Here is a 17,791-nt window from a genome sequence, read left to right on the forward strand (position 1 = left end):
GCTTGGCATACGCTGATTGTGGACCGGTTTGATTTTGAGTTTGATTTTCTTTAACGATGTCTGATCTAGAATCGGTAGTTAAAACTTCAATGTTGTTTAGGTTTGCGTGAATGAAGGATGTAAGGTGAGGTTGCCGAAAGCTTCGGTAGAACCACACGGTTGCATGAAAATGCAGGGGGTGGGGGAATGATTGTGCGTTTGCTAACCCTTGTAGTGAATGTAAGGGATTGAATGAAGAAGAATATAAGGCTCTCTCTTCTTATGTTAGGAAGTTGGAACGTGATAGAGTGCGTAAGGCTTCCTCTAGTGAAGTTCTAGCAGATCTAGAATGAGTGAGTTGGATGTGGATCCTAATAGTACTAACGTAGAATTAGAACCTTCTTCCCAAGTTGCAGCCCCGGCTCCCCGCACCGAAGCCGGAGATTCGCCTTCGGAGGCGGCAGCTCTGAAAGCCAAGAATCGTTCTGTGGATCAGAAGATTCGTCAGTTGGAAGGTAAGGAGAGTGTTAGTGATCAGTGCAGTGTCCCCAGTGTTGTGGAGGGTGCGTCTGACCGGCTCCTTAGTGCCTCTAGGCCTAGACCTCTTCCAGACTCCAGTTCCAGTGGAGTAGGAAAGTCGAAAGCCGCAGGAGGCTAGGAGAGCCCCCACCGGTCAGGCGTCCCTCGGCAGATCCTGAAGTACGCTCCCAGGCTGCCTCGGATCGCTACAAGAAGGAGCTCCTACGCCAATGCTTCTCCTCTTCGTCGTCTCCCTCTCCGAAGAGAGGTTGAACTCCCCAGGATGCGTCGCGCCCGTTGAAGAGGGCGGGTTGGAAGGCTCCCTGCAGTCCTTTGGCTTCTAGTCCGGAGGTTTTCCCGGAAGAATCGTTCGGTGGAGGCGAAGAAACACAAGAAATCCTGTGATCGTTCTTCTTCTCCGCGCTCGGCGCCTGCTTCCGAGGAAGAATTAGAAGATTCTCCTACGAGAGTACTCGCGGGACTTCAAGCTCAGATCACGGCGCTAGCAGACTCTCTAGCAGTTAGATCACGTAGAAGAAGGACGTTTCTCTTCCGATCAAGAGATCTAGGCGCCGCTCTTCAGAGGATCGTTCTCCTTCATATGGGAGGTTTCGTATGAAGGTGGGGGCTCGCGTGAGCGCCCTCGCTCGCGGGAGCGCCCTCACTCGCGTGAGCGCCCTCGCTCGCCTGGCTCTCTTTCAATTTCAAGGCGCCAAACATCGGTAGGACGCTCTATGGAGAAAGAAGTTTTTTCTCCAGATTGGATTCCCGCTTCCGGTAAGCGCACTGCACCTGCTCATCACGCGATTTCTTCAACTCCCTCGCGTGAGACTTCTCCTCAGCAGCCTCAAGATTATAGAAGGCGCCCTTATACAAGTAGGCGTTTCTTCTTCCGATGTCACTCTCCTCGAGTATCGGATCGTGACTTCTCTCCTGACAGGCATCTAGAGTCTGGTAGGAGTCGTGTGCATGATAGACGGCCTACTGTTAGCCGCTCCCCGCAAGGTAGGCGCCAAGAGCCTACTGCACATAGCTCTCCTAGTAGGCGCTCGGTCTCTTTTTAAGGCGTCATACTCCTGATTTATTCTCCTAAGGGCAGACCAAAACAAGAGTCTTTCAAGCGCCCTTCTCCCGTGTAGGCGCTCTCCCGCTTCTAGGCGCACTCTCCTGACCGTTTTGTCTCTTGGTAGGACACCAGGAATCCCGGAAGCGCCCTTCTCCAAGTAGGCGCTCGTTAGTTTTTTGAAGCTTGCCCTTCTCCTGAATGTTACCCTCTTGTTAGACGTCAAGAGTCTCGCAAGCAGCCTTCTCCTAGTAGGCGCATTTTCGCCTTCCAGTCGAACTTCCGTTGATCGTACGCAACTGGACAGTATGGAGAGCCGCGCAAGCGCTCTGCTCTCGATAGGGCGCTCTTCTCCGGCAGCCGCTCGCCCCAGGATAGGTGCATAGAGTATAGTAGGCGCTCGCCTCCTCGTAAGCGCCCTGCGGATGTTTCCGAGAATTCTCGGAGATAGGAGCCCTACCTCTCCTTCGGCTGAGATTCCGTATACCTCGAAGAGGGAGTCTCATCGTATACTTCCCAGATCTTCTCATCGTTCTCCAGTGGATGTGAACTCTTCTAAGAGAGGGCGTTCTCCAACCTCTCGCTCAACTCCTGCTAGGATCCCTTCGTCACCTAAGGATCTTCGCGCTCGCCTCGACAAGACGTCCTAGAAGGTTCGGATGAGGAACCGAACACTTCTGCTGCTGTCTCTTCTTACAAGAAGCTTACAGAGCTACTTTTACAAGTTTTTGGGGATTCCTTACGCCTACGGCTCCTCCTTCTCCTCACTCACTTTTTTGGCAACGGCGAAGACAGCGAAGAGTTCTTCTGTGAGGATGAAGCCAACTCTTTCTATGAAGAAGGCACTGAGGAGTTTTGGTTCCTGGATGGCTCCAAAGAAGAAGGGGGAAAACGATGTTCGCTTTTCCTCCTTCGAAGTTATCAGGACGCGCTGGTTTCTGGTACGAAAACAGGAGAGCCCTTAGGATTGGGTCTACCGTCTTCGGCTGATTCGGATTTTTCGGCACTGGTAGATTCGACAAGGAGAACTGCCCTTAACTCTGCTAAGACGACTTGGGCAATGAACGAATTGGATCATTTGCTCAAAGGTATGTTTAGAGTGCTAGAAGTATTTAACTTCCTTGATTGGTCGTTGGGAGTCCTAGCCAAGAAAATTGAAGTGCCAGAGTCAATTTCACCAGATGATCTTATGTGTGTTTTGTCTTGTATGGACAAGTCAGTAAGAGACGGAGCGAGTGAAATCGCCTCCTTTATGGGGCCGGCATCGTGAAGAAGAGGTCGGTTTACTGTTCCTTCTTAACGAAGTCGGTCCTCCCATGCTCAGAGGTCTTCTTGCTGTTTGCTCCTCTGTCTACTCAGTTTGTTCCCGAACATCGAGTGCAGGACATTTCGAGGTCACTTTCGGCCAAAGCCACCCAGGACCTTTTGGCACAGTCGGCAAGAAAAACCTCGCCCTTCCTTCCCTACCAAGGCTAAGAAGGAAAAGGCAAGTGTTCGAGAACCCTTTCGAGGGGCATCTTCATCAAGAACCTCTACGTTTAGAGGTCGTAAGACCTTCAAGAAGGGTAAGACTTTTCGCCAAGTCTGTTAAAGCCCCCAAATAACTTGCAAGGTCCTTCAAACAACGGTGGGCGCCAGACTCTTAGAGTTTGCAGAAGTCTGGGCCCAAAAAGGGGCGGATCCTTGGACCCTTTCTATTTTTGAGAGAGGTTACCTCATCCCGTTTCGTCGAAAGACCTCCCTTGACGACCATCCCAAGGGAACTGACGGCCAGGTACAGAGGACCCCATCATGAATCAAGCTCTCCATCTAGCAGTAGATCAGATGCTGGAGAAGGGGGCTATCGAACTAGTGACAGACCATCATTCATCGGGCTTCTACAACCGCCTTTTCCTAGTTCCGAAGTCCTCAGGGGGATGGAGACCGGTGTTGGATGTAAGCGCCCGTGAACTTCTTCGTAGAAAAAGAAGAAGTTCACGATGGAAACGCCTTCATCAGTGCTGGCAGCGCTTCGTCCAGGGACTGGATGGTTTCCTTGGATTTTCAGGACGCTTACTTCCACGTACCGATCCATCCTTCCTCGAGGAAGTTTCTCAGATTCATGATGGGGGGGAAAATTTTTTCAGTTCAGTGGGCTCTGTTCGTTTCGGCCTCTCGACGGCCCCTCAAGTGTTCACGGGGATTTTGAGGAATGTGGCTCAATGGCTTCATTTGAAAGGGGTGAGGATATCCATGTACCTCGACGATTGGCTAATAAGGGCCAATTCAGAAGATCGTTGTTTGAAGGACTTACAAGTAACTTTAGAATTGACGAAGGCTTTGGGACTTCTCGTCAATTTCAAGAAGTCATCACTAATTCCCGAGCAAGAGTGTGTGTATCTCGGGATACAGAATGAAACGCTCGAGTTTTCGGGCTTTTCCCTCGCAGGAAAGGATAGCCCGAGGATTCGAGAGAGTAACAACCTTCTTAGGGAAAGAAGTATGCACAGTGAGGGAGTGGATGAGTCTGCTGGGGACACTCTCCTCTCTGGAGGCAATTCGTTTCCCTAGGAAGGTTGCACCTGAGACCGCTCCAATTCTTCTTCATCGGAATTGGAGTCGTCGTTCTCAGGATTTGACGTTCTCCCTGTCGTTATCCCAGGACATCAAGAAACATCTCTTATGGTGGACAGATCCCAACCTCTTTGCGAAGGACTGTCTCTTCAATCACAGACCCCAACCTGGTGTTGTTCTCCGACGCGTCGACATGGGGTGGGGTGCAACTCTGGGAACCAACGAAGTGTCAGGTACCTGGGTGGGGGACCAGGTAGCCTGGCACATCAACAGAAAGGAGTTGATGGCTGTGTGGTTGGCTCTGAAGGCTTTCGAGCCCAAAGTCAGAAGATCGGTAGTGCAGGTCAACGCGGACAACACTACAGCTCTGGCATAACATCAGGAAACAGGGGGACGCATTCCTTTCTCCTGTACGAGACAGCAAGAGACCTTCTTCTGTGGGCAGAACAAAGAGGAATCAAGCTTCTCACCAGGTTCGTGCAGGGAGAAAGGAATGTAAGAGCAGATCTCCTCAGCAGGAAAGATCAGGTCCTTCCCACAGAGTGGACCCTTCATCTGGATGTATGCCAGAGCCTGTGGAAGTTATGGGGCAGGCCACACATAGACCTCTTTGCCACGTCAAAGAACAAGAGCTGGATCCTTACTGCTCTCCGATATCGGATCCAGAGGCAGTAGCAATAGATGCTCTTCTTCTAGACTGGAACGGACTCGACGTCTACGCGTTTCCCCCCTTCAAGATCCTGGGGCTAACTATCAAGAAGTTCGTAGAGTCCGATTCAACGAGAATGACCTTAATCGCTCCCTTTTGGCCGGCCCAAGAATGGTTCACAGAGGTACTGGAATGGTGGTGGACCTTCCAAGATCGCTCCCGCTAAGGAGCGATCTACTCAGACAACCCCACTTCGACAGGTACCACAAAAATCTCCTCGCTCTCAGTCTGACTGGTTTCAGACTGTCCAAGTTTGGTCAGAGCGAAAGGCTTTTCAGCAGCAGCTGCTAAAGCAATCGCAAGAGCGAGGAGACCTTCCACCTTGCTGTATACCAGTCAAAGTGGGATGTCTTCAGACGTTGTGCAAGAGGAAGAACATTTCCTCTTCCAGTACCTCTGTGACCCAAATTGCGGATTTCCTTATTTTCCTCAAAGAAGAATGTCATCTGGTTGTGTCAACTATTAAGGGATACCGCAGTATGTTGGCGGCGGTATTTTCGGCATAGAGGCTTAAATATATCCGATGATAAGGACCTGCATGATCTTATTAGATCATTTGAAACCATTAAGCGTCCTCATGTAGTACCGAACTGGAATCTAGACGTAGTCCTACAATCCTTGGATCGTCTAGATTCGAACCTCCTGGGCTTAGCCTCTTTCAAGGACTTGACGAAGAAGGCTATCTTCCTTTTGGCCCTAGCTACAGCTAAAAGAGTGAGTGAGCTCCAAGCTATTGAGGGCAATGTAGGGTTTAAGGAAGATTCTATGGTATGTTCGTTTCTTCCAAGTTTCCTTGCAAAGAATGAAAAACCCATCACGCCCTTGGCCCAGGAGCTTTGAAGTTCGTAGTTTATCTTTTTTCTAGTAGGGGCAAGAGCCTGAAGAACTCTTTGCCTATGAGAATTATGAAGTATTTCCTTAAGAGGAAGAACAACTTAAGGCTAATCAAGATTGTACTTTGGTGCTCCGTAAAGGACCCCACTCGGCCCATGTCGAAGAATGCTCTTTCCTTTTTTCTGAGAAGCCTTATTACAGAGGCACATGTTGCCTGTAAGGAAGATCAGTTTAGACTACTGAAAGTGAAAGCTCACGAGGTGAGAGCCATCGCAACTTCGCTTGCATTCAGAAAAAATATGTCTGTGCGGAACTTGATGGAGGCGACTTTTTGGAGATGCCAATCGGTTTTCGCAAACCACTACCTACGTGATGTAAAAATCACATATGATAAATGCTTCGCCTTGGGTCCTTTCGTATCGGCGGATTCGGTGCTGGGGCAGGGAGCTGAAACTTATCCTGTGTAAATTTTTTTATAGTGTTTTACCCTATATTTTATATTGTTGTTTTTTTGGTTGTCTGAAAGAGGTTGCAGGAGGCACCTCTTTTTGTCGTAATATTAACCCTTTGTATTTTGGTTAGGTGGTCTGGTGGGTTTTGGCTCCTTGCAGAGGTAGTGGTAAGGATCTGTTAGGTAAGCGGACAAGGTCCCTCTAACAGCATCCGACTTGGATTCTACCACAATAGGGGATCACATATCCCAGTGGTAGATCCGAGAGTCTTTCAGCATCAGGTCACGTCTAGCTGTAGCTCTCCAGGCAATGCAGACTCAGAGATAGTATCTATGAAGTCTTCATCCTGAAAAGGTGAGAACCAAGGTTTTTATATCCTACAACATTAGTTGTTTCCCGTCTTACCTGTATTATTGAGCTGTCTCTTACCCTCCACCAAGGGTGCCAATCAGCTAAGTATATATCTGTCAGGGAAGTTCATGTACAAAAATGATATTGTTAAACTACAATAAAGTTTTGTACATACTTACCTGGCAGATATATACGATTAATGGCCCACCCAGCCTCCCCTCAGGAGACAGGTGGAAGAGAAAAATCTGACAAGCTTACGGGAGTGGTTCGTACATCCGCCACCCAGCGGCGGGTAAGGTAGACCACCTGACCTACCTGTCGCGTGTGCCGCGAGATTTGAAATTCTGTCGGGAACGTCGGAGACTATAGCTAAGTATATATCTGCCAGGTAAGTATGTACAAAACTTTATTGTAGTTTAACAATATCATATTAAAAACTATCTACTCTTTGTTTGACCATATTCTTTGGAGAGAAGCAGTTTTTCAACTTAGACAATAGTTCTAGGAACATGTTTTATTTTGCTTTACATGTTTCTCCAGGAGGGAGTCGAGCAGTAATGTAGGTTAATCTGTTCTCTTACAAAAATTTTTTGCACTTTTGAAATGGATTCTAATTTTCCATCAGTTTCAGTGTGGTGAAAAGGTTTTCCATTTTTCTTTGTCTTGTTACACATTTGCTTCTGCTTTCAGTATCTATGAGTCTTTGTTGGTGGAGGGTGTAATGATATTGTTTTGCTTGAAATCGTATTTTGGCATGCCTGAATACAGTAAATAGGCACTTGACATTGTTGGGACATTACCTAGTGGTTCAGGATACTAGTGGTTAATAAGCTTTTGATTTATCCTTTGTTTATCATCCTAATTTTGATTTTGGGTCATGAGCTTTGACATTTTTATTTGGTCTGTAAAGCCCTTATAAATGAAGGCTTAAATATTATGTAGAAAACTTTTTTGTAATTTTAGAGCATGTCTCTTAGGTGCACAGTCCTTATAGTCATATCTGCTTAATTTGCTGTAGTTTTGTATGTAAATTATCATTTGCTGGATGTTTAAAAATTACCATGCAAAGCAATAGTTTGTGTGAATATGAATTAATTTAGTCAGACATCAGAAGGGTGAGAATAGATTTTGATTTGTAAGCTTTGTCTTTTCACTTTACTGAAAGACCTTTCTTTTATACTCTTCAGAAATTACCATAGAAAGAGTTGTGAAGCCATCAGAAGTTGTCATCTATGATGATCTTGGCCGAACTGCAATATTTACAAGCCCCAAAAAGAATGAGGACAACTGGGCACGTGGGGTAATGGAGCATTACACAAATTACTGTGACGCTCAAGAATCTGCCAGAAGGAATTCTTGCACAAGGAAAAAGACATCTTACAGGGATATAACACGCAAGCATAGGAGGAGCAGCAAAACTTTTAGTAAGCATCCGTCTAGGCATAAGTTGAAGGCGTCAGCGGAAAAAGAGAAGCGCAGTAAACAGCGGTCACCGAGCAGTAGTTCTGACAGTGGAGAGTCATCTGGTTCTACGTGCTCTTGCTCCTGCAGCACCGCCAGCTGTTGCAGTAGTGATGTGCTTGTGCTAAGCCCACCAAAAAGTAGAGGTTAGTTTTTGTGTTTTTATTCCTTTTATTTCCATGAATTAGAAAATTACTATTTTTTGTTAATGTAATGTACATATACATGTATAGCACATGCTAGGCCAAGAGACTATGTAATTTAATATAATGTGGACAATTGAGGAAAGTTAATGATGCTAGGAGAATACCTATGTTTAATCAGTACTTAATGCAATTAATGGAAGATGGTAATGCAATAAAATAGGCGAGATGAATGTAAAAAGTTGAGTATGTCTTGTTTAACCAGACCACTGAGCTGATCAACAGCACTCCTAGGGCTGGCCCAAAGGATTAGATATTTTTACATGGCTAGGAACCAGTTGGTTACTTAGCAATGGGACCTACAGCTTATTGTGGGATCCGAACCACAACACTATATTTAGGAATGAATTTCTAATCACCAGAAATAAATTCCTTTGATTCTGCGTTGGCAGAGCAGGGAGCGAACTCGGGCTACCAAATCGGTAGTCAAGCATGCAACCCACTCTACCAATGAGGAACGAGATGAATGTAAATATAATTATGTAATCATTGTAGGCTAAACAAACATGAAAGAATATACATAATTTCATTATTGCATCGCAGCACCTTTCATACCCATCAGGGAGACCCACATTTTCATTATGGAGGGAGTGTTAATTTTTAGGTACTGGGCAATGTTCCCTCTTTGGCAAATGGAGCTGATGTTTTTCAATGGTAATAGAACTAAGATTTATTTATTTATTTTTTTATGAACCAAAATTATGCTCTGCAGGGCCATGCCTCAATAAGCAGTTCTATGGGGAAACATTGTCTTAGTTTACAAAAAGTCTTGTTTCATACAATCAACTTACCTGTCAGATATATACATAGCTAAGACTCCGTCGTCCCCGACAGAAATTCAAATTTCGTGGCACACGCTGCAGGTAGGTCAGGTGATCTACCGTCCTGCCCTGGGTGGGAGGATTAGGAACCATTCCCGTTTTCTATTCATATTTTCTCTGTCGCTTGGAATGTAAACAACGTTTGCAGTTCCTCCTGACTTGATTTTTGGATTTCATCGCCATCGGTCTTCTGGGCTATCTTTTGCAGGGAAGTACTGGATCTTTGGTTCGGCATACGCATATTAATTTGTTTTAATAACTTTGGCTTCGAAAATTTCGAAAATTAAGAATTGTTTACGTGTAACTACCGAACTTTTCGGTAGGCACTCACATAGTTTGCAAGAAGGAAAATTTTAATATTTATTCATAATAACGTGTAGTAAATGTTAGAATTGATTGAGCTAACTTCCTTCTTGAGGAAGTCAGGAATAGAATTAGTTACGCTTCCTTTAGAAGTTTTTTATAGCTCTCGTACTAACGAGCAGTTAGAGCATTAACAATACTAGTAGTGTTGTATCCTCATCTCCTTCTTACTTCACAGAATCTTCAAATTCATATTGCAATTTGAAGACAAAGGAATGTAGCTCAAAATACGAGCTATTGAATGGTAAGAAGTGATTTTAGTGTTCACAGTGCAGTGGAGGGTGCGTTCTGATCGGCTCTGTTTCGCTCCCAGGCCTAGACCTCTTCCAAGCTCACATACCCAGAGGAGAAGGAAAGTCGAAAGCCTTACGGAGGTTATGGAGAATCCCCACCGATCAGGCGTCCCCTCGGCAGGATCTGTAGAACGTCCCAGACTGCCAAGTTCGCCATTGGAAAGGCGTCCTAAATAGTAGAGGGTGCGTCCGATCGGCTCTGTCTCGCTCTCAGGCCTAGACCTCTTCCAAGCTCACAAGCCTAGAGGAGAAGGAAAGTCGAAAGCCTTACGGAGGTTATGGAGAATCCCCACCGATCGGGCGTTCCCTCGGCAGGATCTATAGAACGTCCCAAGACTGCCAGGGATAGCCATTGGAAAGGCATCCTTTAAAAAGTGCGTCTCTTCTTCCGTTTCTTCATCTTACATCCGAAAAGACGAAGAATGTACATGTTTGGAGTTCGGACGATCTGGCGCGTTCTCTGAAAACTAAGAGAACACTGAGCGAGAGGCTGAGAGGTGAGAGCCAGCCAGAAAGCTAGCGCGAGCCACGGTCCAACAGCCAGCAGGGAGCTGCGTTCCAACAGACTAGCGCGAGCCGCGTTCCAACAGACTAGCGCGAGCCTCGTTCTTACAGATAAACGCGAGCCGCGTTCCAGCAACTGAGCACGAGCCACGTTCCAGAACTTTTTTCTTGGCGCAAGGCGCCTTCAAAGAGAAAACAGAGGGCTAGACTGAGGAGCCTTATAGTAGAGTGGCAATCAGAAGGATGCTTCCATTGAATGTTTACTGGCAAGAGGCTCGTAAAAGAAGACTAGAGGCGCTCGGAACTATCAGGGCGCACTGTACCTTCCACGCAAGTGGAACATTCCAGGAGCGAGTCTCCTTTCTAGTGTGTGGAACATTCCAGGCGCGCGGAACTATCCAGACGCCAGGCGCTAGGCGCAAGGATCCAGGCGCCAGGCGTCAGAATATTCCAAAATCTTCATTTGAGAGAGAGGTCAGTCGCGAGACTCCTCTTTTGAGTTTTTTTAACTTGAGCAACTTTCCCCTGGCAAATGTGCAAGATGTCGCACAGGCGGCCGTTGTTTTTGTCAGAAGGATTCTGATACTAAGAGAAGCCCCTTTTCATTATTCAGAAGACTCCTGTGTTAGGCAGTTCCTCTCAATGCGGACTCTCTCCTTCATTCATGCTCTTCCCTCGTTTTGAGGAGGCAAGAGCTTTGGGAGTTTTTCTTAAGAATCTCATCGACGTTTGGGTATGATGGCGGATAGGAAATATCTACTTCCTTCCGTAAACCTTAGTGATGAACAGGAATTCTCTCTTCCGCAATTTATGAGGAAATCACGAAGATTTAAAGAGTTCCTGGATTAACTTCCTTCCTTAAGGATATATTTATACTCTTTCTATCGTTCTATTAACGAAAAGAACGAAGATAGTAGAAGGTAGTAGAGTTTCTGCTGTATGAGAATACGATACGGTCAAATCATAAACACATAACGTAGTTACTTCTTTGCTGTGCAACTCAATTACCAGTATCCTTCTACGACTTTCCTAGGAAGGACTACGCTTAAAGGGATTGTTAAGACAACACCTACTTAGCTTCTAGATTTATCGAAGTCTTGTTTCGCTTAAATATGCTTTAATAAGAACTTCCTGAAGTTCGATAATAATTTTATAAGATTCCTTTTTTAAATGGAGTAGCTGGCAACTCTGGAAGAGTAAGGCCAGAAGGCTAACGGAGACTGCTTTCGCTGAGAGCCTGAGACCAACGCAGTACCATGTAGGTGTCAGTCATGAGCGGTTGGGTTTATCTCTCTCTCCTGCGGGATGGAATAACTATCCGTATCTCTCCCCTACAATCGCGGTCTTAACCTCGGATTGAGGGGATAGTTAAGCTAACATAAATAAAATATTGTATGCCTTTTGCTAAAAAGTTTTCAATAAGAGAGATAGTACAACCTTTCAATGCTGTTTACCGTAGGTAACATTATTAAAGGATTCTATCGCAGCAGAACATTATATTATATAATGCTCTCAGGCTTACGAAAGCATAGCTTGTTAGAGTACCTGCTCAGAAGATGGATGAGTCGGATGGGAAACATTCTCTTTGTGGCAGAACTAAGTTTCCCTGAATGGACTATACTATGTATATAAAGTTTTTTCCTACTAAGAACGGAATTAACATGTGAAAGGATGTCGGGTACCATAAAGGCACAGGTGTTCTGGCACATAACCTAAAAAGAATTGAAGGAGCACCAGCCAATGGCGCAAGTTGGGCCAGCCTGGCACATAGCGCTAGAAGCGCCAACCTGGCGCAATGTCCCAGAAGCGCCAGCCTGGCGCAGTGAGCCAAGAGCACCATCCAAGATTTTCTCGTTTTAGCGAGTTATTAACATAAAGAGTCCAGTAGCCTCTCGGACACCAAGCTCGGTAACGGCAAGATTTGTTCCTGATTTCGTTACCCATTTAATCACTTAGGCCAATTTCACGACTCTCATATCGCAAAGAGCATCGAGAATCTCTTTTTTTCGCTCCTGTTCGCATTAACAAAGAGAACCTTCTCGATCGACGATAATAACTGTTAACATGTTTAACATTTATTGGAAAGAGTTGTGAGAACCTGTGGAAAGTCTTCTTCATAGATCTCTTAGTAAGGTAGAAGACAAACAGGCTTCCTATAGACTGCTTCCTTTTCCTCGAACCAAGAGAGGTAGAAATATACGCCATCTTTATTTTTTTTTTTTTTAGAAAGGGGAATAAACTTTAGTCTTTTTTCCCCTAAATATAAATTATTTGCAGAATTTAAGATAAAGGGCGTCAAAGAAAGAGAAGATAATACTTTATGCCTCATTTTGGCCTTAGAGAGGTTGGATTCACAGAGGTCACGTTCTTCTCACAGCATGTTTTGGAAATCTTTTCAAAGACAGTCTGAATATTCTATCAGCATCTATTATAAATGGACCTTAACAACCTCTCCACTCTGAGTCTGTCTGCGTGCAGAGTGACCAGAAGTGGACATGAATGAGAGGATTTTTCAAGGTAAATGACAATAGTCATGGACAAGATATAGAATTGCTGCAGATCGTGCTAGAGGGAATGAGGAAGCTGTCCTCTTCCGATACCTCTGTGAACCACATAGCGGTTTTTTCTTCCCTTTCAGAGGGAAGAATCACCTTTGTATATATCTGCTATCAAAGAACGCAGTAAAAGGCTATACTCTGTCTCTATAAAGGGATTGGAGATAGCAGAGGATTAAGATCTTCGAGATCTTATACGATACCTCAATATGACAAGAGTAGGATATCATGTACTTCTAATGGGATCTTTTTTGTGGCTACAGATTCTATGTTCCGACAAGATGGACCTGCTCCTCATCACTCTTCTTTGCGAAATTTTTATGAGGGAATTCTTTGTTTCTCTTGGTTCCAAACAATCAAGAAGACAGGTGAATTTTTTGAGCCTTGGAATCTCGCATCAGATTCTATGGAGATTAGGCAATGGGTTCTTGCCAGCATAGTATGTCTGGCAAAAGAACTAAAACCCCCTATTCCTGATTCAATGTTTTCAGATAGAGGTTTCGTTGTCCAGGCAGGGTACTTACATTTTCATCTACAGTAGAATAGTTAAAACGTTTGCCTACAGAGTCTTTGGAATGCGATGACGGCTCGAAATGCTTCCCAGAAGGTGTTCAGAGGGATACAATAAAGAGCTAGAAATCAGGAGTACTCCCAATTTCAGCTCTGAGTCTCCTTCGACTTCCAAGCTTCTTCCCTTCTTTCGGACAAGGATAGGGAAGATTCTGCAACGAGAAGCCCCTTCAACAGGTAAGAAGAGATCTCGTGAGTAAGGGAAGTACTCAAGAAGGATCCTCCTCGGAGGAAGACTCTTATCTCTCATACTGTTAGATATCCTATCGTATACTGGATGTAGCTGACTACAATCACCTCCCCTTGCCGGAGAGGCCAAAGCTCAAAGTGGAAGAATTACTTCCACCCTTCTCCAGTCTTGTGATTTACTATTGTGGATGTTCAGGACTTTCGGACAATGTAGCGCCAACCAGGAGCCTTATGCTAAAACAGGCGTAAAAAACGGCAGAGGCAGACAGCCCCAAGAACACTGTCATTGTCTGATGAGGAGAAAGACCGGGCCTACAACCTGACACAGATGCGCTAGATGCGAACATATAGGACAGATAAGAGTGTCCGATGTGGACATTGCCAGACATCCTCGAGACTCTACCAAGCTCGAAGCTACGGCAAGTGGGGAGGAGCCAACCAGGCGCGAGGCGCCAGGCAGGAGCGAGGTACCAGCCAGCTGCGAAGCTCCAGGCAGGCGCAAGGCGCCAGCCAGGCACAAAGCGCCAACCTGGCGTGAGACGCCAGCCAGGCGCAAGCCAGGCTCTAGGCGCGAATCTCCAGCTAAGGCGCGAGGCGTCAACCAGATGCGAGGCGCCAGTCAAGCGAAAGGTACCAGACAAGTGCTAGGCTCCAACCAAGAGCGAAGCACCAGTGAGGCGCAAGGTTCCTGCCAGGCTTCAGGCTTCAGACGGGAGAGATCCATTTCAAGAAAGCCCTGGTCTTCTTTGAAAGATGGAGATCTAAGCACTTCATAAGTGACTTGATTCCTTCAAACAGCTGAGAATTAAAAGCTCAGGAAGTGCGCGCTTTTGCAAATTCTTGTTCTTTACATAACAATATGTCATTTAAGACGTATTAGCTGTGTTGTACGGTAGAGGCAACTCTGTGTTGACTTCTCATTACACAAAGGATGTCAAGTTAACCTACAAGAGATCCTTCTCTTTTGGTTTATACGTTTCTGCGGATACGTTACTGGGATAAGGAGCTGACACTGATCCTTAACTTTGAGTTAAAGTTATTTAACTTAGTGAAATTATTGGGGTTTTTGAAAGGAGTGTGAGGATAACTCTTTTCAATTTGAGCGCGAACCCTCGTGTTAGGATCAGGTGATCGGGATCGGTGTTGCGCTCCTTCATAAGGTGTATTGTCATAGAAGTGGTCCAGTACCCATTGACAAAGTCCTTTCAGGCTCTGCCGAGTAAGCGGTTCATACCCCATCGGCAGACCCACAAGAACTCTTAGCCATAGATCACATATCTCGCTAAAGTCTTGAGGTGATGCAGACTACCGGGCAACAGCCACGAAGTCTACCACCTATCAGATAGGAACCAAGGTTTATTTATACCTACAACATATGTTGTTTACCTGTCTATTCCATGTTAGCTGTCTCTTACCCTCCACCAAAGGGTGTCAATCAGCTATGTATATATCTGACAGGTAAGTTGATTGTATGAAAATGATATTGTTATAATACAATAAAGTTTCATACATACTTACCTGGCAGATATATATGATTAATGGCCCACCCAGCCTCCCCACAGGAGACAGGTGGAAGCGAGAAAATATGAATAGAAAACGGGAATGGTTCCTAATCCTGCCACCCAGGGCAGGACGGTAGATCACCTGACCTACCTGCAGCGTGTGCCGCGAAATTTGAATTTCTGTCGGGGACGACGGAGTCTTAGCTATGTATATATCTGCCAGGTTAGTATGTATGAAACTTATTGTATCATAACAATATCATTTTATGAGCAACCACTGAGAAACAATATCCACTTCTCAGTCCCCTCTTCTGAATCTCTTGTCTGTTACTTATGATTTTGCCATTCACTTCATTCACCATTACAAAAATTTGATCCTTATTCTGCCCCAGTGTGAGCCCAAAGATCAAATATTCCACCTCACATTTCAAATGGTTTCTCAGCATTTACCTCAGAGCAGGATTGGTGAAGCACTGGAAGTGAGAATGAAAAGCAGGCATTGTGTAACTCAGCATGGCTCGAGTACTGTTGTTCATATGATTAAATAAATATGTTAGTAGTTCTGGGAAAGCTAAGGAATTTTACCATACTCTATAATGAAGGAAGTTTAGTGATTGAGCTTTCTGTTGCTGTTGTTATTACTGTGAAGCAAGTTTGTTAGACTATTCCTTGCTTGATTGGATGGTGCTCAGTAAAGGTCAGCTTTTGTGGAGTTGTAGATATTTAGAAATCTTAAGCGTGAGGTTTTTGTATTTAAGTACCATTTACCAGTTTTAATCTGCTGTTATCAAACAATTTTTTTTCTTCATATTTCTTTTAATAAAGTTACTATTCTTACTTGGATAAATTTTCTTTCATGAGCCAATGCTCTTTTGTAGTTAGAAACAAGTATAACAATTTAAATCTTACAATATACCACCTGAACACCTGAATTAGCCCTGGTTACCTGACCAGTACTAATTCAGGTGTTCAGGTAGGTATTACAATGTAATAGTTTTAAAATGAAAACTCCATTTTTGTACATGAACTTTCCTGTCAGACATATACTTAGCTTACGTCTCTGACGTCACGACAGAATTCAAAACTCGCGGCTAACGCGACAGGTAGGTCAGGTGATCTACCTTACCCACCGCTGGGAGGCGGGTGTAAGAACCATCATACCTTTCTTGCCAGATTTTTTCTGTCGTCGGTGTCGACCACACCTGTTGTCGGTACCTCTTGACAGTTGGATTCTTTTCTCGTTTTCGCCCTGGATTGTTTCTACGGACTTTTGGTGAAGTACCCGATCTTTTGGCCTGGCTTTCGCGATTTGTGGACAGTTATTGGACTTTTCTTTGGATTTTTCTTTGGATTTTTCTTGGATTCATGATGTCTGATGTTGATACTAAGAAAACTGCTATGTTTAGAGTTTGTTGTATGACTGAGTGTAAGGTGAGGCTACCGAAAGCTGCGGTAGACCCTCACACGGTATGTTTGAAGTGTAGAGGGAATGAATGCACCTTTAACCTCTTCATTACCGAAAGTTTGTTTGGAGGTAGGTGGGTACCACCATTCAAGTCTACTACACCGCACCGGGTGCATAAAGGTGGTATGCGTAGTACCACCAAAACTCCTCTTTTCAATAGGGACTTCCAATCATTCTGTAATTTCGGTTTGAAGAGTTGGAGCAAAATAAAAACAGTATGACACGATGCAGACGTATGATGAACCCCCCCCACCCAAAAAAATATTATGCTTATAGTAGTGTGTAGGTGACAGATGAACTGCGTCTCAACAAAAATCACAAAACCAGACAAGCGTAAACATGTAATAACTTCTACCCAAGTAAAAAACCAGTTGTATCATCATTTACTGTATTTATTTATTTATTCACATTACATTTTTACAAATAAAAAGATATGAACACCAGATAAATGAAGGTAGAAATAAAGCCTTATAGTAAACTTTATATATATAAAAAAACCAAACCAGAGAAAAAGCGATTTTTCTGAGGACAAGAAACTTGAAAAATTAGTTTAGATACCCCTGATGCCCCTAAAGTTGTTTTCTGTGATGAAACTAATCTTAGAAAACGTAGAAAATGACATTGACCAATTTTTGAAAGATATACTATATAAAATTTGCGATTTCCATATTTATTGGCGGGGCTTTCGCTTTAGTTTTTTGCTCTTTTTTTTGTTTTTTTTTGTTATTACGTGCTTATTTACGGTTCTATTTGATAATTTACTTTATGCATGTTCCAGGTGCGATATACCAACATTCTGTAAGACCGAATTTCTATTCAAGACCGTAGTTTTCTCACCGACCCACCAGTGTCCTACAAGGGACACTGAGTTTCACATTTTTTTTTCATAAAATCATTTATTTTCCCTGTAGGATGATAAAACTAACAGAGAATATGCGTTATTATAGTGCTAATACTACCTGATAATTTCATTAGCCTGTCTTGATTAGTGTATTTTTGGCAAATATTTTTACGATCGGCACCCCTCCAAACTTGAGTCACTACCGAGAGATTCAGTTCGGCAGCAAACGCAATGTTTACATTCTGCTCACCCACCCGGTAAAGAAGGGGTTAATAACCCTTGTAATGAATGTGAAAAGCTGAATGAGGATGAATGGAAGTCTTTGTCTTCCTACTTGAGGAAGCTTGAAAAGATAAAGTTAGGAAAGCTTCTTCCAGGAGCAGTAGTAGATCTCGTATTAGCGAGTTGGATGTAAGTAATCCTATTTAGAAGTAGCTCCTTTGTCAGTTTCAGCTCCTGCTCCCTGCACCGAAGCCGAAGATGCGCCTTCGGAAGTGGCCTCAATGAAAGCCACCATTCGCAGTATGGAGAGGAAAATCAAAGCAACTAGAAGGTAAGAGTGAT

The 17,791-nt window shown here is 44.4% G+C and overlaps 1 protein-coding gene across 1 annotated transcript in view; it reads left to right on the plus strand.

Moving 5' to 3' along the window:
• Positions 1 to 17,791, plus strand: part of LOC135196678 (uncharacterized) — a 57,975-nt gene that overhangs the window by 7,498 nt on the left and 32,686 nt on the right. Inside the window, exon 2 of the mRNA XM_064223542.1 lies at positions 7,648 to 8,067. Coding sequence (XP_064079612.1) covers positions 7,648 to 8,067 — 420 coding nt within the window. The remainder of the gene's footprint in view (positions 1 to 7,647; positions 8,068 to 17,791) is intronic.

Source organism: Macrobrachium nipponense, chromosome 11 (assembly GCF_015104395.2).
Source record: "Macrobrachium nipponense isolate FS-2020 chromosome 11, ASM1510439v2, whole genome shotgun sequence".
In the NCBI taxonomy this organism is placed as follows: Eukaryota; Metazoa; Arthropoda; class Malacostraca; order Decapoda; family Palaemonidae; genus Macrobrachium; species Macrobrachium nipponense.